This window comes from Phacochoerus africanus, chromosome 15, assembly GCF_016906955.1.
Source record: "Phacochoerus africanus isolate WHEZ1 chromosome 15, ROS_Pafr_v1, whole genome shotgun sequence".
NCBI lineage: Eukaryota > Metazoa > Chordata > Mammalia > Artiodactyla > Suidae > Phacochoerus > Phacochoerus africanus.
In genome coordinates, this window is record NC_062558.1 from 132,592,916 (window position 1) to 132,615,136 (window position 22,221).

General features: G+C 51.5%; 1 protein-coding gene across 1 annotated transcript; it reads left to right on the top strand.

Annotated features, from left to right (window-relative positions):
• The first annotated feature begins 1,252 nt into the window (after positions 1-1,252).
• On the top strand, positions 1,253-8,751 carry LOC125116286 (major seminal plasma glycoprotein PSP-II). Its single transcript, XM_047761375.1, has 5 exons — positions 1,253-1,327; positions 3,958-3,987; positions 5,013-5,148; positions 7,595-7,782; positions 8,494-8,751. The coding sequence occupies exons 1-5, from the start codon at positions 1,282-1,284 to the stop codon at positions 8,505-8,507; spliced, it is 414 nt and encodes a 137-aa protein (XP_047617331.1). The 5' UTR covers positions 1,253-1,281; the 3' UTR covers positions 8,508-8,751.
• Positions 8,752-22,221: the final 13,470 nt, after the last annotated feature.

Here is a 22,221-nt window from a genome sequence, read left to right on the forward strand (position 1 = left end):
CAGAATTCCTTAATTTCAGGAAAATGGGTACAAATATGTTTTGGGGCCTCTGCTTGGTAGGCAGTTCCTGGTAGGTAGTTGGGCTGCCATTTCTTTTTATGGCCGAATGATTTCCATTGCATGGACAGACTTCGTTTTAATTATCCATTCATCAGTGGTTGGAAATGTGTGTTTTTAAAGTGTTTGGATCTTATGAATACTGCAGCTGTGAATATTTATGCACAACTTCCCATGTGGATGTACATTTTTATTTACCTAGTAAACACCTACTAGAAATCTGAGCCATATGGATACTCTTTGGAACCAGTTGAGAAAATGCACATATGTCTTCTACGGGGCCTTCTGTTGAGTTATTATAACAATGACACTGCCCTTGGACTGAATCCCATGGTCTTGGAATCAGAATATACAATATATAGAGACAAGTACACACCTGGCATCCTTGTGGACACACCCACACACAGGGGTGTGCACTGCCACTGCCCTGCCACTGCTGACCCACGCCTGGAGCAGACGGGGGGCTCTTTATGTGACTTTGTCCTGAGTGACACAGGATGGATCTCAGAGACACCAGGCAGCCAGGAGCTCAGACCTCGTCCTGCTTCCTACACTGTCACCCTGTGACGCTGGGCATGTCCCTTGGTCTCCCATTCTCCGTTCCACTTTCCTTGAAGGGGTTGTGAGACTCATACAAGTTCATGGAGATGAAAGTAGCCTAACCCCAGGCAGGAGGGCTCCCCATCAGGAGTTCCATGTCATTGGTGATTATTCTGTCACCCTTCATCAAGGACCAGGGAAAGCAGAAAGGAAAAGAAGAAACTGGAATTCATATCACGGCTCGGGAGGGTTAAGAACCCAACATAGTGTCCGTAAGGATGAGGGTTCGATCCCTGGCCTCGCTCAGTGAGTTAAGGATCTGCTGTTGCAACAAGCTGTGGGGTAAGTTATTGATGTGGCTCAGATCCGGTGTTGCCATGGCTGTGCAGTAGGCTGGCAGCTGTAGCTCTGATTGAACCCCGAGCCTGGGAACTTCCATGAGCCGCAGGTGCAGCTGGAAAAAAAGAGAGAAAGAGGAAAAAAAAGAGAAGGTCCGAGAAAGGCCAGGGTGCTGAGCAGGCACCCCTCCCTGTGAGCAAGCCAAGGCCCCCAGCACCTCAGCCCCTGCAGCCCTGCTGGCCTGGGCCCCAGGGGGAGGGAGGAGATCAGGTTGCAGCGGCTGGTCTATATAGCCCCAGCCTCCAGGGCCAGGCTCACTGCTGAGGCTGGGGCCAGGCTGCTGAGATGAAGCTGGGCAGCGCCATCCCCTGGGCCTTGCTGCTCAGTACAGGTGAGGCGGGCCCCGCCCTTGCTCCTGGCCCCTCTCTGCTTCCTCTGCAGCTCAGGGGGTCTGTGCAGGGTGCTTGGTGCAGACCCAGAAGCTCTGGGGGTGACAGTCTGCAAGGCACTCCCCTCCAACAAGACGCCTGCCTCATGCTGGGCGGGGAAGAGGGGGCCAACAGCCTGGCTATGACCCTGGGTTTGGAAACCCTTTCTGGGCCCCTGTGTCCTTGGGTTCCCCTGGGCTCCCTGCCCTCCCTGCCCCCTCCCTCCTGCCTTAGCACAAGTCCCAGGATGCCCTGGGGGGCAGCCAGGGCTCAGCCCAGACCTGGATGAGGAGGTGAAGCAGAGGAGCTTGGGCTTTGGGGTGTTCTCAGCGGGGTGACTGTGTGGGTGCTGGAGGGGGGACCCTGGCTTGACCTGAGGGCCGGGGGCATCCGAGGGGGAAGCGGGGCCCCTGGAGAAGCCCCCGGCAGGTGGAGGTGCTCTGCCTCTGCCCTAGGATGAGTCTTGGCAGCAAGACATGCTAAGGAATGAGGAGTGGGAAGCAGCAGCTCCCAGCAGGGGCTGAGGCTGTACTGACAGGGACAGTCCCTCCCCTGCAGGGGGCTGGGCGCTGGGACTGCCCGGACCCCCCCAGGGAGACCCGCTCTGATTGTGGATGCTGGGAGGGGCACGGGCGCCCATTCTTCAGGGAAGCATCTGCCTGCGGCTCCCTGCTGCTCTCTGTGCAGTTCTGTCCCCCCTCATCCTCTGCCCCCTTTTCTGCTCAGGCGCCTCTTCTCATCTGTCCTCACTCTCCTCCCTCCTCCCCCTCCCCCCGCTCACCTTTGCCCTTTGCACTCAGCTCAGGGGCTGCCTCCTCCCCAGGCTCTCCTCCTCCTCCCTGTGCCTGTCCTCTGCCCTCAGGCACAGGACTGTGAGTGGTGACAGGAGTCATGGGGGGCCGAGGGGAAGGGCAGGTTCGGGCTGTCAGTGTGTGAGCTCAGGTCCCTGTCGGCCTCCATTCCAGGCTCGTGGGCTGAGGACCTGCCTCTCCCCCTGGTACAGGGAGGGCCGTTCTCCTGGGCAAGTCCGTGGGCAGCTTGTAGGGAGCAGTGGGTCCATCAGAGTCCTTCCTGCACCTGCTATTCCTCAAGCGCCTTCAGTTCAAATCATCACTATGCAAAGGTGCTACATTTTGGGGGGGACATGTCCTGAACTCCTCAAGGGAAACATGTTCTCTGTGTTTCTGGCCTGGACCTAAAATTTAGACACGAGGAGTTCATTGCAGATGAGGCACTGGTCCAGAAATGTCACTTGAAGCAATGGCGAGGTTTTAGGGTTTGAACTTGAAGCCCGCTTTCAGGTGAACCTTGATTTCGATCTGTTGGAGACGTGGAGGATATGACAGTGTGGGTGGTTTCCTTTGTGGGCACCCCCAACCTCCCCAATCTGACGCCACCTCAGGGTCCAGGAAGGGCAGCTGGAGATGGTCTCCCAGTGTCGTGGTTGACATTTGTGGTCAAAGAGTTTCCAGAGCATTTGTGGATTTCTATTTACTGAGGAAAGAAATATCATCTAGTTTGTGAAATAAACAGAATATCTTAAAAATTGACAGTGGGAGTTCCCGTTGTGGCACAGCAGGTTAGGAACCGGACTAGCATCCATGAGGTTGTGGGTTCAAGTCACTGTGGCTGTGGCATAGGCTGGCAGCTGCAGCTCCAACTCATCCCCTAGCCCAGGAAATCCCATATGCCATGGGTGCAGGCCTAAAAAAAGAAAAGCTGCCAGTGGCGGGCAAATGTGGTGGAGAGCCTCCCGGGGCTGGGCATTGAGCCCTGGGTGTGTGGATTATCCTCCAAAACCCGAAGAAGCATTTGCTGCTACTGTTCTCGCTAGTGGTGTTATTTCCCTTTTATACATAAAGGGATTGAAGCTGTGGGAGAGGAAACTCACGTAGAGCCATCCAGCTCTCATGCCCACAGGACCCAGGGCCACCTGCCTCGGAGCTCGGCTGTGCCCATTTGTCATGTCATGGACACAAGCCACAGGGCAGGTCAGCCCTTAGAGGCTGTGTGATTGAGCTCACAGTCCTGGACCTTAGCGCCTAACCCAGGTCCCTGAGAGAGTAAAAACTCTGTAAATTAAGATGGTTCATTTCTTATCAGTTCAAAATTTTTTTCAATGTGTTTGCTCCAACTTCAGATTCATCACTGGTCTTTTTAAAGAATGTACAAGAAATATTTGGGTCATAGTGTGTTGACCCACACTCATGGTTTGACCAGGTCTGAGGTTTCTAGGGAAAAGGGTCCTTTGGTGCTGGGACCAGAAGTTCCTAGACTGAGCGGATGAGTCAGTCCCTTCCAGAATGCTGACTTTTCCAACTCTGGCTCCAGAGAGGGAAGGTAGCCTTAAACTGGGAAGAACTGGAGAAACAAGGACGTCAAGCTGAACGAGCGAGTCTTGGAAGACCCCTTGCCCGTCCTTCCCCTGTGAGACCAGGACGGTCCCCGGGATGAGGACAGTGACCGCTCCTCCTGCTCAGCCCCGTCCCTGGCGCTCGGGTCCTTGCACAGCGGTGTGCATTTTGCATTCTCTGATCTGACCCGTCTGTAACTGCCCGCTGTCATGGTGTTTTTCTGTTTTGGTGTCTTTCAGCCACACTGGTTTCAACTGCACGGATCAATGGTAAGTGCTGACAACGTTACGTCCCCACGTCCCCTCCTCACACAGAGATGTGCTCGGAGCTCGAACACACACGGCTGCTCCACAAGGGAATCCAATGTACCAGGAACCCGTTTGGCCAAAAGACCGTGGTTTTCCCCACCTAACAGTCTGCTTCGGTCTTAACCATCCCTAAGCCCACCTCCCCAGGCCTCTGAAGACCCCGACCCGCCCCCCTCCCGAGCCAGCAGCAGCTCAGGGGGAAAGGAGAAGGAGCCTGGTCTCCGCAGCGCAGGCGTCACAGGGGAGGGAGCCCCCCAAGTGGCTGGACTCAGGAGGCCGAGGGGCGGCACCACGTTCAGGGTCAGAAATGGGACCTCGAGGGAGAGGACAGGGGTCATGGTGAGGGGTCGGGGCAGAGGGCGGGGGCGTCTCCTGTCGGGGCAGGAGGAGGCAGAGTGGGGGTGCACCTGGGGTCCCAGGTCCAGGCCTGGCTGAGCCCCTCAGCGCCTGAGCGCCGCAGGGGCCCCAGGCCTGGGGCAGTGCCCTCTCTCTGCTCACTCCCAGATGTGAGCTGGGGCATCGCTGAGCAGGCGCTGCAGCCCCTCTGTGCAGGTCCCCACAGTGAGTGGGGCTCAGGCTCTGAGAGGTCAGGCTCCTTTGGGGCCAGAGACCCACTTCCTGCTCTTTCTCAAGCTGCAGATGGACGGGCCCTGCAGGGGGCCAGGCTGAGGGCTCTGTCTCCATGGGCTCACCTCCCATTGGAGACACTGTTGATGATAGAGATTGATTTGGTGAAGAGGTGTTACTTTTTTTCACTTGTGCAAATAAATTGTAGTGATGAGTATGAGTCCCTTTAAAATCTCTGAAAGAGTAAATCATACAAACCGCCTTTTGGTGGTTCCTCACGCCTGGACCATGGCTGTTGGGTTGTGATGGAGCAAATAGGGAACTTAGCAAGATTACTCACGGTGCAGGGCCCAGGGATGGCTCAGTCTCTCATGCACCTGGTGCTGCTTCTGGGCACCTGATGCCTTTTGCTGTCTTAGGCCCTGATGAATGTGGGCGCGTCATCAAGGACACGTCCGGAAGCATCTCCAACACTGACAGGCAGAAGAATCTGTGCACCTGGACCATCCTGATGAAACCTGATCAGAAAGTCCGAATGGCAATACCGTATCTCAAGTGAGTGCTCAGGATGTGAGTTCTCTTGGCTGAGGTTGTAGTTTTGTGGGAAGGGGTCCCTTTTCACCATCTCCAGTTCACCTCTGAAGCTTCCAGTACACACCTCCAAACACATCCTGACTCCTGCTAACTTTCAATGGCCCCCCTGCCTCTTAAATGGACCTTCACGTCCTTTCATGAAACCACTGGATCACCCTTTCCTTCTGTACCCACCCCCTGAGCTGAGCCATAACACCCTGAGCTGGGGATCCAGCACCCTGTGGGGCAGCTCCGAGCCTTTGCTCCCACGGTCCCCTCAGCCTGGAATCATCCCCCACCTCTTCCAGACTCACTTGCCAGCTGCTCAGGGCCTCATTTCCTATTTCAGGATTTCACTCAAGGATAAATTTTTCCATCACCCCTGATACCCCATTTCTTCTAATGTTTTGGTTGGTCTTTTTTGAGGCCACACTTGCAGCATGTGGAAGTTCCCAGGTGCAGCACCATGGCATCCGAGCCGCATCTGTGACCTACACCACAGCTCACAGCAACCCCTGATCCTTAACACACTGAGTGAGGCCAGGGATTGAACCTGTGTCCTCATGGATACTAATGGGGTTTGTCACCCCTGAGCCACAGTGGGAATTCCTTGATACCCCGTTTCTGACTCTGTCCATAGGACAGATCTCTCTCTGATTTGTCCCCATTCATGACCCCGTGCCAAACTCTGGGTGGAATTCACAGCATACTCTCACTCCTGCCCATGTCTCTGACTCTCCCAGAATGGGGTCGATTTTTCTAACTAATGAGTGAATGAATGAAAGAAAGGACAGTAAGTGGTTGAAAGAGTGAATGATACATACATACATATACATACCTGTGAATCCAGATCACAAAGTCCATATGACAATATCATATTGCCATAATTAATTAATGTATGTATGTATATATTAATTTTTTTGGCTCCACCTGCACACACGGGAGTTCCCAGGCCAGGGATTGAAAAAAAGAATGAATGAAATGATACGACCACAGAAGGATTTTCCATGGTAGCAATAGTTCCAGCATTTCTTTCTTTCTTTTATCTTTTTTTTGTCTTTTTGCCTTTTCTAGGGCCGCTCCCACAGCATATGGAGGTTCCCAGACTAGGGGTTGAATCAGAGCTGTAGCCACAGCCACAGCAACACCAGATCCGAGCCGTGTCTGCAACCCACACCACAGCTCACGGCAAAGCCAGATCCTTAACCCACTGAGCAAGGCCAGGGATCAAACCTGCAACCTCATGGTTCCTAGTCGGATTCGTTGACCACTGAGCCATGACAGGAACTCCTCCAGCATTTCTATAGCAGATTAGTCTTCACAGATTTTAACGTGGGAGCCGCATTTCCATCAATGGCAGACTGAGTGACACACAGCTCACAGCAGTGGCTGTGATGAGTGATCTTATCTTGTGACTGAGGGCCCTTCCCCTCCAGACCTTCCACAGGGGCAGGACCCCCACCAGGCTCAGGGGCTGCTCGGCAGCATGAGGACAACTAGAGATGCTGCCTCACAGCAGGGCTGACACCGTCTCCCCAGACCACATCAGGGTGAGGGCTCAGGCGTTATCATTTTCATTATCAAAAGCATCACCATTTCTAGAAGGGTCAGAGGGACGGGTTATTCTGAAAACTTCCTCTTGTTGTCCAGTGGACTTTTGCAAAGACTGATTTTGGATCTGACCATCCTTGGCTCCAAGAAAGGAATCAGTCTGTCCCAGAGCAAAGTGGCATAAAGTCTGCCAAGTGTGTGTCCTGGTGAGACGTCCCTGCCGTGTCCTGCTTTAGCCCAGAGAGGCCCGGGCCCCTCCTGTGTGGGGGACACGCTGGTGGCTAAGTGAGGATGACAGGCTGGGGTCGGGTCTGAGGGGCAGGAGACAGAGACGGGAGGCCTGAGCAGGAGGCTGACAATCCACGTGCACTTGGCCCAAGCACGTGGAGGTGGACGCCCCTCTCGCCTCTGCTGGTCCTGGAGGCCAAGCTGGGGGGCTGGGCCCCATGTATCGGGATGCAGGGGGGAACCAGCAGTGGTGTCACATGTCATGTCTGAGGCCTCACCTGACACAGTGGCTGCTGCCCAAGGAAACACTCCACAGCGTGGGCTGTGTCGTGACACTCAAGTGGCCTGAGGGACGGTGACTCCTGATCCCAGCGTCCTGCGTGGGCTTCCCTGAGCCATAAGTGGGGCTGCCCAGGGGATGTGGGAGTCCCCTGCAGCCCAGGTGGAGGCAAGTCCTCAGGGGGAGGCGGGAGGGTCCTGGGCGACTGTCCCCTCTTCCGAAGGCTGACTCTCCTTCCCTGGGGGCCACCAGGCCTGGAAGGTCTGCTGAGCAGAGGGGGGTGACTGTGTCGAGTCCCAGGAGGGGGCGGCTGCCTGCAGGAGGGACCAGGATCCCAATGCCGATGCTGCCTTTCCCTCTGCCCACCAGCCTCGCCTGCGGGAGGGAGTACGTGGAAGTCTTTGATGGATTGCTATCGGCCTCTAGCTATGGAAAGCTGTGTGCAGGTGCAGCGATTGTCTTTTTGTCTACGTCCAATGTGATGACGATCAAGTACAGCAGAATTTCTGGCAACTCCTCGTCTCCGTTTCTAGTATATTTCTATGGTAGCTCACCAGGTAGGTAGGATTCGAGGGCCCCTTTTGTGGCCCCCTCCCCTGTCCCTGCATGGCTGTGTGGGGGCTGGGCGTGTGGCTGCCTACATGACGTGAAATAAGGTTGATCATCCCTGGGTGGGGACGTCCGTGTGACCCGCGAGCCTCGGCAGAAACAGACACCAGTTCTACCCCAGCATCTCTGCTTCCCAGATCTTGCCGTGGGGAAGACGCGCTAGGAAAATACTTCTACAATTTTTCTTTCCCATCTTGTGTCCCCTATTCCTGCCAAATATAAAATTTCCTTTTTTTGATCTTATTATAAAATCTGAGACATTCTTTATGTAATTATTTAGTGTTGCAAAACACAGAGCATAGTATACAAAATGTATATATTTTGTAGCTATGTGGATATACAGCAGATATATACAGATGCAGTAGAATGTGTATATATATATATATATATATATATATATATATATATAGGAAGTGTATGTGAAGTTTGTTATATAGATATTTATGCACACAAATCTACATACATGTGTATACATGCATATGTATTTGTGTGTTTGTGTGTCTCTATATATTACCTGGGCCAAAGCAGACACAGTCCCTCAAAATTATTTCTTTTATATTATTAATGTTAGCTGAACCTTTCCCCACTTATAAAGTGGGAGAAAATGCTTGTTAAAGGGACTTAACTAAACTCTAGTTAAGCTGCTCTCCTCACCACAGGATCCGAATATTAGCCTCCTGCCTAAGAGTGGACAAGCAAAGTGAAAACAACCTTCCTTAAAGACTCTGGAATCAGCTGACCATGAGGAGAGACATCTCCGGGTCACCTGTCTGATCACACCTGCTCATCCCATCCTGCTTTTCCTGCAGCATCCTGTCTCTTCTATGCAAAGGAAAATTTCTTCTTCCTGAGCTTCCGATTCTTGCCAGATCATTTCATATTGCTGTAATCATTTTGAATAAAGCCTCTTTATCTGAGCCTGCATTTTTTGTTGTTTTATTAATTTACTTACTTGCTTTCTTTGAAAATCCTCATTTCACAGTGTTGGAGGCTCAGGCATCAGTGAGAGTTGTTGAAACCCCTCCGAAGGTCTTCAGAGTCAGAGGGCATCTCACGTATTTGAGGCCCTTCTTGGGGCAGAGACGCTGCCTATTTACTCTTTCCCTCACCTGCCCGAGGAAAACCTCTACACACACACACACACACACACACACACACACAACAGAGATGTCGGCCCATCTTTCCGCTAAAGCTTCTGGCCGTGTGGTGGATGATAAAGCATATCTGCTGAGATGTGTTCAGTTTCCTCTGATTCCCATGAGCCGATTACAAATTATATCACATTGTGGTCACATTAGAGGTTCTAAAAAGAGTAAAACACAAAGCCCATGTTATTTGTGGAATCATCAGTTTCTCCGGGTTGCGTTTTTTTAACGCAGTGAGTTTTATCACATTTATAGTTGCACAACGATCATCACAACCCAATTTCATAGCATTTCCTCCCAAACCCGCAGCCCATCCCCTCAACCTGTAAGTTTTTCAAAGTCCGTGAGTCAGCGTCTGTTCTGCAAAGAAGTTCGTCGTGTCCTTTTTTTCGATTGTACATGTAAGTGACAGCATATGACGTTGGTGTCTCACTGTCTGACTAACTTCACTTAGCATGTTAATTTCTAGATCCATTCCTGTTACTGCAAATGCCATTATTTCGTTCCTGTTAATGGCTGAGTAATATTCCATTGTGTATATGTACCACATCTTCTTTATCCACTCCTCTGTTGATGGACATTTAGATTGTTCCATGCCTTGGCTATTGTATACAGTGCTGCAATGAACACTGGAGTGCATGTATCTTTTCAAGTCATGGTTTTCTCTGGATAAATCCCTAGGAGTGGGATTGCTGGATCAAATGGTAATTCTATTTTTAGTCTTCTGAGGAATCTCCATACTGATTTTCACTGTGGTTGCACCAGTTTACATTCCCACCAAGAGTGTAATGGGGTTCCCTTTTCTCTGCACCCTCTCCAGCATTTATTGTTTGCAGACTTTTTGATGGGGTTGCATTTTATTAGAGACGGGGGGGTTGGGAGGATGAAAAGCATTGTGTCCCCCTGAATGACACACCCCCACAAGACCGAGGAGACCCTGACCTGCCTCCCATCATTGTGTTCTCTTTGGAGAGACGGGGGTCTGGGGGTCTCTTAGACTAGGCACAGGGTCATCGCCTCCCTCAGGAACAACTGTTCCAATGTCTGGACCATCCTGATGAGGCCAATGCAGAAAGTCATGCTGGGATCACCTTTCCTCAAGTGAGTTCTCTGTAGGTAGGTTGTTGTTTTTTTTTTTTTCTGAAGATGTACATTCTAGGAAAGATTCCATCTTGGTCTCCTCCTGTTCACTCTCTACCACCAGCTCAGGCATCTCAACAAAGTCAGACTCCATCTGCCCTTCCTTTTGAAAGCCCATCAATGGACTGGCCTTCAGGATAGAGTTTACCCACTTAGTGTCATTTTATAAAACCTCTCCCTCTCTAGCCTTCCCTCCCTTCTTCCCTCCCGGCTCCACTCCCTCTCAGTGCTGAGCCATCACGCACTGGGTTTTGGACACAGAAGGCCACCGGGCAGCTCCAAGCCTTTGTCCACAGTGTCCCTTCTGCCAGGAATGTACCCTTCCAGACTCCCCTGGCCACAGTGAAGACTCTTGCGTTAGCATAACATGGTTCAGATCGAGGGCTACCTCTTCCTTTATATCCTCCTGACACCTGCCAGGTACACAGGTGCCTCCACTTGCCCCATCACATACCTCACGTAAATCTCTAGGTGGTTTTGCTTTGTGGTATCATGTGTTTATTAATTGAGAGGGGAATACCCTTGTGGGGCTCTAACTTTAGGGTCCAGCTTGTCATTCTTAAAGGAATGAGTGAGTGAATGAGCATCAGGACCACAGATGTATTTCCAATGTTCCTAAAAGATATTGCATTTCTCCCCAGTCATCAGCCATGTTCACCAGGGAGTCCCATTTCCTTCCCTTCTAGGCTAACTCAAACAAAGCCCACAAAAGTGGATGGTATATAATTTCTAGGATTAGGGTCTCCTGTTCCTCCAGACCTTCTTGGAGGGGAAACCTATACAAAGTAACTCAGCTGTGCCCTAGGATGACGTAACCTCGCTCATGGCTGCCACAAAAACAGGGTTTAGACTCTCTACTCAGCTTCGCTTCTATACACTTGAAAAAACAGTGTGGTCAAGAATTCAAGACTGGGAAACAAGCAGAGGAGGCTGAGGTAGAAGCAGCCAGGCATTTCCCATAGGTTATATAATTTCTTAAGGGTTCAGATGACGGACTGCTCTGAAAATGTCCCTGCAGTGGCCTTTTGCCGTAATTAAAGCTTCCTGGCTCTTGCTGTCCTTGCCTCTGAGGAGGCTCAGGCTGGCTGATAATAAATCTAGTACAGCAGGTCCTGGTGTATGGGTTCCTGCTGGATGCATCCCCATTTCTCACTATGTCCCATAGAGCCTCTATCCTGCCTCCTATGAGCAGGAAACGGCTTGTGGCCAAGCGAGGATGAAGGAGGGAAATCAGGGGTTAAGAGCAGAGGGGCCCTGAGGGCCAGAGAGAGAAGTGGAGGGACCTCCCCAGGGTGAGGAGAAGGCTACCGGCTCCTTGTCTCACCCTCGACGGAAATGGACACCACGTGTGCCTCTGGCCCTGGTCTTGGAGGATGAGCTTGGCTGCTGGAGCCTCTCCCCACCTGCCAGGGGAGCACCAGGCAGAAGCCAAGGAGTGGCAGCTACATGCTCATGTCAGGAGGAACTTGATTCTGAGGACAGAACAATAGAAAATTTTCTTTTCTGCAGGAACATTCATCCATCTCAACCATTCACCAGTTTTTCCTGTGTCCTCCTTCTCATGGGCAGCGCTTTTCAGGGATGTCATGGTGAATACAGCACCAGCCTCGATGGGTGTGTTGCATGGGTCCCCCCTGGCATCTACCTAGAGAAAAAAATTCATGGTAAAGAGTTCACCAGGAAGTACCTTGATCAGCAGGAGGGAGCAGGGAAAGGATGGAGGAATGGCAGGTAGGTGATAAATGGAAGGCTGGTGAGCCTGCAAGGGCATGGCTGTCTGGAGCATAGTCCCAGAGGGAGATTTCAGGCAGCCATGTACACCCCAGAATCTTCACACCTCCAGGGCGATGGCCTCCGACCTGTCCCAGGAAAGGCTGTGGCTTTCACTCATACGAAAGGAAAGCCCTCAGCCACACTGACGCAGGTAATAGCCATGAGACCTTCAGGGAGTCCCCTGTTATGTCATGGATTGGGGGATCACAATGCATCTGCTAAGACCCCTCAGAGGGTCCGTGAAAAACATCAGCCCAGGGTCAATTTTCAGCTTTGATTCTACTTGGACACATCTGTGCTTTGGGTCTAAGCTTCCTTCTCCTTCTCACAGATGCCCCACCCCAGCCCACAGTCTGGCTAGGTGAGTCCCCAGCATCCTTTCTCAGAATGTCCCTTCTCTCCTGCCCTTTCCCCCATAAGAGAACCTGTCCATGCACTTTTTCTGCAGTCCTTTCTGGACACACGGCTTATTCTCCTGTGGGCAATGTCCATGCCCTGTAGGGGCTTCTTATCCAGACATCAATTAAATCTCACAGGGCCTTGGACAGTGTATCCTTGGCATTGGCTTTCTGCAAGGGAACAAGGGACTGAAACACTGGCTTCATGGAGATGCCCCAAGCATTCCCCCACCCTTTTAAAAACATATATTGTAATTTATTCAGTCTTTGTTTAAATTAAAATTTAAAATTTTTATTTAATTTTTTTTTGTCTTTTGTCTTAGGGCTGCACTCACGGCATATGGAGGTTCCCAGGCTAGGAGTTGAATCAGAGCTGTAGCTGCCAGCCTACACCACAGCCACAGCAATGCCAGATCCTTAACCCACTGAGCGAGGCCAGGTATCGAACCCACAACCTCATGGTTCCTAGTCTGATTCATTTCCACTGTGCCACTACAGGAACTCCTAATTTTTATTTTATATTGGAGTAGAGTTGATTTACAAAGTCCTGGTATTTTCAAGTGTGAAGCACGTGATTCAGTTATACATATATCCATCCTTTTTCAGATTCTTTTCTGATATACGGTATCATAGAATATTGATTAGAGTTCCCTGTGCTATGCAGTAAGTCTTTGTTGACTATTTTTTATAGTAGTCGGTATATGTTAATCCAAACTCCTGACTTATCCCTCTCCCCACCTTTCCTCTTTGGTAACCACAAGTTTGTTTTTTGAAGTCTGTGAATCTCTTTCTGTTGTGTAAATAAGTTCATTTCTATCGCTTTTTTAGATTCCACATAACTAATATCATGTGCTAATTGTCTTTCTCTGTCTGACTTATTTCACTTAGTGTGATCATCTCTAAGTCCATCCATGTTGCTGCAAATAGCATTACTTTATTCTTTTTATGGCTGAGTAATATTCCATTGTATATGTATCACATCTTCTTTATCCTTTCCTCTGTTGATGGACACTTAGGTTGCTTCCATGTCTTGATGATTGTGAATAGTGCTACAATGAATATTGGGGTGCATGTACCTTTTCAAGGTTTTCTCCAGATATATGCCCAGGAGTGGGTCTGCTTGATCATATGGTAGTTCTATTTTTAGTTTTTTAAGGTGCCTCCGTACTATTCTCCATAGTGGTTGTACCAATTTATATTCCCACCAACAGTGTAGGAGGGTTCCTGTTCTCCACACCCTCTCAAGTATTCATTGTTTGTAGAGCTTTTGATGATGGCCATTCTGACTGGTATGAGGTGGTATCTCATTCTAGTTTTGATTTACATTTCTCTAATAATTAGCAAAGTTGAGCACCTTTTCATGCACTTTTTGGCCATCTACGTGTCTTCTTTGGAGACATGTCTATCTAATCTTCTGTCCCTTTTTTGATGGGGTTGTCTGTTTGTTTTTGTTTTTGTTTTTGTTTTTAATATTGAGCTGCATGAGCTCTTTGTATATTTTAGAGGTTAATCCCTTGCTGGTTGCTTCAGTTGCAAACATTTTCTCCCATTCTGTGGGTTTTCTTTTCATTTAATTTATGGTTTCCTTTGCTGTGCAAAAGATTTTAAATTTAATTGAGTTCCATTTATTTTTTTCATTACTCCAGGAGGTGGATCCAAAAAGATATTGCCGTGATTTATATCAAAGAGGGTTCTACTTGTGTTTTCCTCTAAGAGTTTTATAGTATCTGATCTTACATCTATTCAGATTTTTAATCCATTTTGAGTTTATTTTTTGAATGGTGTTAAAGAATGTTCTAATTTCATTCTTTTGCAAGTAGCTAGCTGTCCAGTTTTCCAGGCACCTCTTATTGAAGAGACTGTCTTTTTTCCATCATATATTCTTGCCTCCTTTGTTGTAGACTGACACAGGTGCATGGGTTCATTTCTGGGCTTCATATTCTGTTCCATTGATCTACATTTCTGTTTTTGAGGTATGCTTCCTAAGTTGAGTCCGTACAACTGTCCATTCAGCAATCTAGTGGTGGAGCTGGCTATACCAGCTTGAATGTAAAGAAACAGATTTCACTCAGGTCGAGCCTTTCCTGGTAACTTTGATTCACACTCCCTTTGAATCTGTAGGGTTGGCCAAAATCCACAGTCTTCAACCCCAGCTTTGGCTTTATCTTCTTCGTAACATCTTTTGGTTCCTTTCCTTCAACTGAAGAAACTAAAAAACCTTCTTTTGTTTAAATCTCCATTTGGGGAGTTCCGGTCTTGGCTTAAGAGAAACGAATCTGACCAGCATCCATGAGGATGTGGGTTTGATCCCTGGCCTCACTCAGTGGGTTAAGGATCTGGCACTGCCGTGAGCTGTGGTGTAGGTCAGAGATGAGGCTCGGACCTTGTGTTACTGTGGCTGTGGTGTAGGCTGGCTGCTGCAGCTCCAATTTGACCCCTAGCCTGGGAACCGCCATGTGCTGTGAGTGTGGCCCTAAAAAGACAAAAAATAAATAAATAAAATAAAATAAATCACCATTTGGATTCTCCTCAAAACTTAAGTTTTGTTAATTCAGGCAGTCAGCATGAATGATATTCATACATCTCTGGGCTTTTCAGAATCTACTGTGTCCATCCCCTAAACCTGCTCTAGGGCAAGAAACCACAGATAACTCTAGGCATGTTCACTAGATAAGACTTTGTAATAAATTAATTAATTAATAATTTTCTACAAAGACCTTTGTATTTGAATGGACGAAAAGTTAACTCAATCTACCCTTTGGTCTCCTGCCACCTCCTGCTGTCACTGTCCTTCAGAGAGAATGCAGAAGAAAAAGATTTGTTCCTCTGGTCATTCTGGATAAAAATAACTATTTCAGTTGTTCCATGGAGAACTGCAACCATATTAGAAAGACAATCAGATAACACGTCTACAAATGTTTGTTTATTAAAGAATCTTTCACATTGAGAACAATCCCCAAAATGATCTTTATGGCACAGAGGCAATATCTGGTGACAAACATGTTGAGAACTAGCCCATTCAGCCAGTTATAGTGTAAGTAGGAATGGTCAAGGCTCTGAGAAGTCCTGCAGTGAGGAAAAGGATTTACTTTCAACATCAAACTGATGACCTTGGAATTTTAAAATGATCACGTAATATCCTAAAAAATGCTTCTTTTTTAATACATTGGTGCCACTGACCAACTCCAACCACAGAGGGTATGTGTCACATTTTTCCACCTGAAACACAGGGCAGGGGTTTCTTATTCCTGGGCCTGGGTGTTTGTGCAGCAGATGCCTACAAATGCAGAGCCCCCCTCAACCTGCCTGCACGATCCCCCCAGGCTGCCCCACCACATCTCACTCCTGCCCCACCCAAGCTTCCACGGAGCCCACACACCCTCAGTCTCATCCTTTCCTGCCCGGTGGGGGCTTTCGTTCTAAACAAGATCATCTTCCCCTTCTTACATGTGAAAGGCATACATCATTCTTAAAAAAAATAAACTTCAAGACTCTGATTTCTTGGGATAACACCAGAGCTTCCGAGGAAGAAGGGCGATATGATAAACGGGTAAGTTCACTAGGAGTCATGGTTTTGAGTTACCAATTTACAACTGACTGAGCCTCTGGGCATTGTTTCCCCCACCTTTGCTGCTGAAAAAAATTCTCAGTGTTTGACAAAAATCTCAGTTGCTAGGGAAGGAAGAAAGCTCTGGAAGAGAAAAGGGGGGATGGCAAGTGACCCGCGGGTCACATTTCCTGGAAGAGTCCCTGTTTCCAGCGGAATCTCAGGTCTTTCCAACACTTAGTCCATGTACCCACCGAAGCCTGCCATGTGCCAGAAAACAACCAAACAGAACCCGATTGCCGCCCCCTAGCAGTGTCCAGTCCAGTGGGAGGGACCAGGGCAGACACCGGTCACATGCATGGTCCCCCATGGGGGCTGGAGCTGCAGAGAGCAGGCAGGCGGGGTGGGGGACGGGCAAAGGGCCTGTGGGAACCCTCCTCTCCCCCCTCTTCCCAGCACCACTGAAGGAGCTTAAGGCCTGTGTCCTTCTTGCTGGGACTCTGGTGGCCTTTTCCCAAATGGACTCAGAGCCCCAACTCATTCCCTCCTGTCATCAGGAGCCTGCAGCCACATCTGACCCCCTGATCTCCCCAAGCCCAGCTCTGCCCTCTTGCCCACAATGCTTCCCAGCCCCGCTGGCCAACAAGACCCTGACATCATCTGCCCCGTGGGGTCTGGCCTTAGTTTCCTGAAAGGCCCTCCCTCGCCCTTCCTTCTTCCCCTCCCCCCGGACAGCCAGCTCTGGGTTCTGTCACCTGCCTGGGGACACCCCCCCCTTCCTCCTCTGCTGGGCTCATTCTGATCCTGACTTTCCTTTCCTTCCCAGACCAGCTGGCAGTTGACCTGGTGGAGGAGGCCAGCACCCAGGGGAGCTACCACAGTGCCACCATCTCTGCTGGCATCTTCCTGGTCATGGTCTTGGCCGTAGCAGCCTTCACACTGGGGAGGCGCAGCTGTGCGGCCAGTGGCCAGCCTCTGATCTCTAAGATGTGATGCAGGGAAGGGGGCATGGTGCTCAGAGGCCCCCAGCTCTGGAGTCTCCGGGAGGAAGGAAAAAACAGTGTCTCCTGCTCCAAGGTATCTGCAAATATACACTTTCCTTTTGGAATAGCTACTCTATTGAAATTCCAAAGGACTATCTTAAAATGACATTCCCTAGGAGTTCCCATCATGGCTCAGTGGTTAACAAATCTGCCTGGCATCCATGAGGATGCAGATTTAATCCCTGGCCTTGCTCAGCGGGTTAAGGATCCAGCATTGCCCTGAGATGTGTAGGTTGCAGATGCGGCTCAGATCCCGTGTTGCTGTGGCTGTGGTGTAGGCCGGCAGCTAAAACTCCGACTTGACCCCTAGCCTGGGAACCTCCATATGCCTTGGGTGCAGCCCTAAAATAAAACAATGACATTCCCCCAGGACCCTCCTTTTAACTAACTGCACTGCCTTGACCTGTGCCTGTGGTAGCACCAGGCCAAGGAGAAGACACTGCGGAGTGGCTTTGAGCATCAGGGCATGTCCGTCATGTCTGGAAATGCCACCCCTGATGGCTGAGGACTCGGGTATCCCCTCCTGCAACCCCGACAGCGATGGAAATGAAAGTCAGAGAGAAGAGACAGCACAGAACACAGGCAAGATCTGGTTAGGGGAACATCAGAGCCACGGTGAGGGCCAGCCTGCTGCCCCCACTGCCAGGTCTGCTCATCCTCTGTCCTGGTCCCAAGGCTCCGTGACCCCAGGGAGACCTGGCCTCACTCAGAGTTTACCTGCCTTCCTGCATCTGACGCCCTGTGTGCAGCTGTGCAGAGTGTGGGACCCGTGCCGATGCCCAGCTGTTAGCGGAGGAATGGAGGTGACATCTCCAGCCTGCTGGGCCTCATGGGACCCCTGCTGCACCCCCACCTCCCTCCACCTTGACAACTTGCTCAGAGCTCACCACCCCTCCGCTCATCCGCTTAGCAGAAAGGCTGACACCCTTAGACCTCTGTCCAGCGGCCGGGAGACAGAGAGGCAGGGTCTGGGAACCTGCCTTGAGGTGTGTCCTGTCCCCTCCTGGTGACAGATCCTGCCTCCCAGCCCCTCCCAAGGCACCATCGTCTCCCTCACGCCCACTCCTGCCGCCCAAACCCTCCACATGCCGGCGTCACAGGTGCTGTGGCTCTGACTTCCCGCCCCTTTCCTGTTGAGGATCACGTGGCTCTGCTCCCCTTGGGTGCCTGTCGCTGTCTGTTTTCAGAAGCTGCTCTCTGCGTTTTTCCCTGCAGTGGAGATGTTCTGCCGAAGCCTGTCATTGTTCTCCCTCCCTGGCTTTAAGGAGACAGAACCGTATTCCGACCTCAGACAACAGCAGGGTGGTAGCTGTCTTTTCATCCTGGACACCACCTGATAGGTTCCCAGGAGGATGGAGACAGACCCGCCCCCCCACCCCCGCATGTGGCCATTCAGCTTGGAGACCTGCTGCGGACACAGGTACAACCCGGCACAAAATCTGTACCCTTTCCCGGAATGTGGAGGCTCAAGCTGAGCATCAAGAAACAATGGCCTAGGAGTTCCCGTCGTGGCGCAGTGGTTAACGAATCCGACTAGGAACCATGAGGTTGCGGGTTCAGTCCCTGCCCTTGCTCAGTGGGTTAACGATCTGGCATTGCCGTGAGCTGTGGTGTAGGTTGCAGACATGGCTCGGATCCTGCGTTGCTGTGGCTCTGGCGTAGGCCGGTGGCTGCAGCTCCGATTCGACCCCTAGCCCAGGAACCTCCATATGCCGAGGGAGCGGCCCTAAAAGGCAAAAAGACCAAAAAAAAAAAAAAAAAAAGGGAAAGAAACAATGGCCTCTGGAAAACATCTGCCTGCAGAGATTAACCACCTGCCAGGATTCACTGCCCTCTGTCACGGGACTCGACCCCCTACCCCTCCCCTGACCCTCCCCTCCCCCTCCTTCGTGGTTCCTGCCACAAGTTCCAGCCATAAACTCCAACCACTGGTCCTTTGTAAGCCTGGCATCTCTCACAGTTGGGCTGGTGCCATCTTGAGCTCAGCCCGTTCCCCTCTGATGCCTTCATAAATCGCTCTTGCTTCACCAGCTTGGCTTTGGGCGGTCCTCCCTTGGCAAACCTAACACCACTCCTGCCTGAGGTGACACCCAGTAGCCCTTTGGGTCCTGCCCCTCAGACCTAGTGTGGCCTGGCAAGGTTCTGCCCAAGATGGGGGCTGACTGCTGGAAAGGTTTCGTGGCACCAGGGAGCTTTCAAGCTGGCTGGCTAATCAGGGACAGCCTCGCTTGTGGTCATTTGGACCAGAGGCCATGAGCTCGACATCAGAGTCTCTCCTCGTTTGATTTTGGCTGCAACACGAGGTATCAGTCTGTGTGCAGGTGGAGAGGTGGCCTATGTGTGTGCCGGCTGGAGGGAGGAGCTCAGCTCAGGGAGCCCACCGCGGTGATTCGACACATTTTCAGAAATTTTACAAGCCTACTGTTATACACAGCCTTTTTCAGAAATTTAATTGCACAAGTTTACATTCAAGTCCATTTCATTTTGAATGAAGACAATACTGGATCTCATCACTGCCTAATATTTCAGCAGCATCATGTTGCTATCATGTTTGTCCCGTGTGACTTACCTTTGTTATAGCTGCGGGAATAAACTCTACACACTGCTGGGCAACTGGATATCTCTTCCCAGCTCCGGTTCAGTGACGTCACACCGAGAGCATAAAACCGGCCAAAGTGCGAGCATTTCCCCCGTGCATTTCACGCTACAGACCAGGGCTCCCCCAGCTCCTCCTCAGAGCCACTGTTAAATACCACACACCACCGCTCACGCCGACCAGAAAGGGAGGAAGCCTCTAAGAGGCCTTGGCCGAACCCTCCAGGGGGCTCCACGTGCTCAGATGCCTCCAGTGGGATCCCCTCCTGGGAGAAGCGTCTGGGTCCTGGGAGGGTTGCTTTGGAAAGTGACCTGGGTGAGGAGACGCCTTGGCAGTGCCCTCAGGCCCTGATGCACAGGCCCTGGTGAAGCTCAGTGGACAGGGCTGGGGCTGGGTCTGCCCTGGGCCCTGTGAGGGGCAGTGCCGGGCAGGGTCAGAGCAGGGGGCGGGGCTGCAGCACAGAGACCTGGCCCCTTGTTTCTCTGCCTGAGCCCAGGCCCCACGCCTCTCCTGCCCTCGCTACCACCCCGAAGTCTGCCGCCTCTCAGCCTGGGGGCAGGAGTGGGGGGGTCTCGGGCCTGAGGTGACCTCCAGGCGACCGTCCCCTTTCCCTGAGCTCTGCACTTCCTCGGGGACCAAGAGCCTGTCCTGTCCGTGGTCTGGACCCAAGATCAGCGTGTGTGCCAACCGGACAGGAACGTCTGTGCCGCAGACTCTCCAGAGGCCGCAGCTCCAGGCTGAGCGAGGGAGGCGCGGGGGGCCTCCACGGCCCTGGGCAAGCAGGGGGCTCGGCGGCCGCTGCTCAGAGCACAGGGGAGGCCGGGCCCGGCTGCCGGCTGAGCTGGGTCTTTGCCCTGAGCTGGAGGAGAGGACAGACGGACAGGCGGAGACAAGTTGCCCAGCAGCCTCCACCTGCAGGCCCTGGGGGCTTCATGGGCGAGGAGGCTGTGAGGGGCCAGACCCTGGACCCACACCAACCTGCCTCCCCCGTGACAGCCTCAGTCCAGGGGGCGCGGGGGCCAATTTTGGCACATGGCTTTCCTGCTGCCTGTCCTCTCTGGAAGGGGTGGCTGAAGGAGAGCTGCCGAAATCTCAGCTGCCTCTGAGACACGATGCCGAAGAGAAACGTAGAGACAGAGTTGGAGGAAACAGAAAAAGTAGCTTTAATTGCCAGACAAAGAGGGGAACAGAGCAGCCTAGTGTCTCAAGGACTGTGCCTCTGCCTTTGGAGCGGGTGGTGAGGAGTCTCACAGGGTTTGAGGAGCAGGGAGGGCTCAGCTCAGGGACATTCTTCTGACGGGTGGGTGCTGAGGTCACTGGGAGTCAGCGTCATCAACCTTCTGGTTCCAACTGGTCTGGGGTCTATGTGCCTGTGGGCAGCACCCAGTTGCCTTCTTCCGCCAGTGGGGTTTCAGCACCTGCCAAACAGCGCCAACACAGCTGAGAATATTACCTATAGTCTGAAGAAGAGCTAACTAAAGGTCCTTGACTTTGTTGAAAGGCTGAATTGCTTTGGGTTTTTTTTTGGTTTTTTTTTAGTTTGTTTGGTTTTTTGTTTTGTTTTGCTTTTTGCTTTTTAGGACTGCACCCATGGCAAGTGGAAGTTCTCAGGCTAGGGGTCGCATCAGAGCTACAGCTGCCAGCATACCCCACAGCCACAACAAGGCAGGATCCGAGCTGAGTCTGCGACCCACACCACAGCTCATGGCAACGCTGGATTCTTAACCCGCTGAGTGATGCCAGGGATCAAACCCACATCCTCATAGATATTAGATTTGTTTCCACTGCGCCACAGTGGGAATTCCTGAATGGCTGTATAATTTTTACTGTTTTCTTTTTTCTCTATTTTTTTCACTTCTCTGATTAAATGGGTTATTTGACAGAAGATTTTCTAAGATAAACAGGCAGGTGCAGGACATGAGCAGGGGTCCACTGTAGGAAAGCCTCACAGGGTCCTCCTGCTTGGTTACAGGAGGGCTGAGGGTGGCCTGGGGGCCCTGGGGTGGCCTCAAGCTGGGAGTGTGGCTGAGACAGTGAAGTTGCAGGAGCTCCCCTAGGAAACAGGACAGACACCTCCCTACAGAGACTGCTCAGTGACTCTGGACAGCCCCCTCCCCTGGGGCTGGGGGAGGGGAGCAGGCTCAGTGGAGGGTCAGGAAGTGCAGGAAGCTGTGGCCTTTCAAACCTTTGTGACAGCATCTCTTGCTAGGTCGCCGGGGGACGTGGCTGACCCTGCTGCATGGGGTTGGCCAGCTGACCAATAAACCCTCTGTCCCCTCTGCTTTGACCACTGGATCCCCATTTAGACCGCCCTTGTTCAAGGGGCGACCACTCATCGTTCCTGGGACCTTCTCGGTTTAGTGCTCCTGTCTAGTTCCCTGAGAGCCCCTCTGTCCCCAGCAAACAGGGAGGGCTGGTCACCCTAGAGGTGGGGCAGCAGGGGTCGAGGGGAGCTGGTGTGGAGGTTCCCATGACAACCACCAGATGCAGCAGACAGGATGGAGATGGAGGCGGGAAACCAGGCCAAAGAGCAGCATCCAAGGTGGGTCCTGCCTACCTTCATCCCCCAGACACAGGACTTTGGAGACCACCCTCGGCTCAGGTGTGTGTCTTGGTCATTTTTCTGAATTTGGTCTCTAGGGGCAAAGAACAGATGGATGAGAAGAACTGAGGATTCACTCAGGACTGGACCAAAACCCAGGGCTCCAGAAGCATATGGGCCTTCCTGAGGGTGTGTGTGTGTGT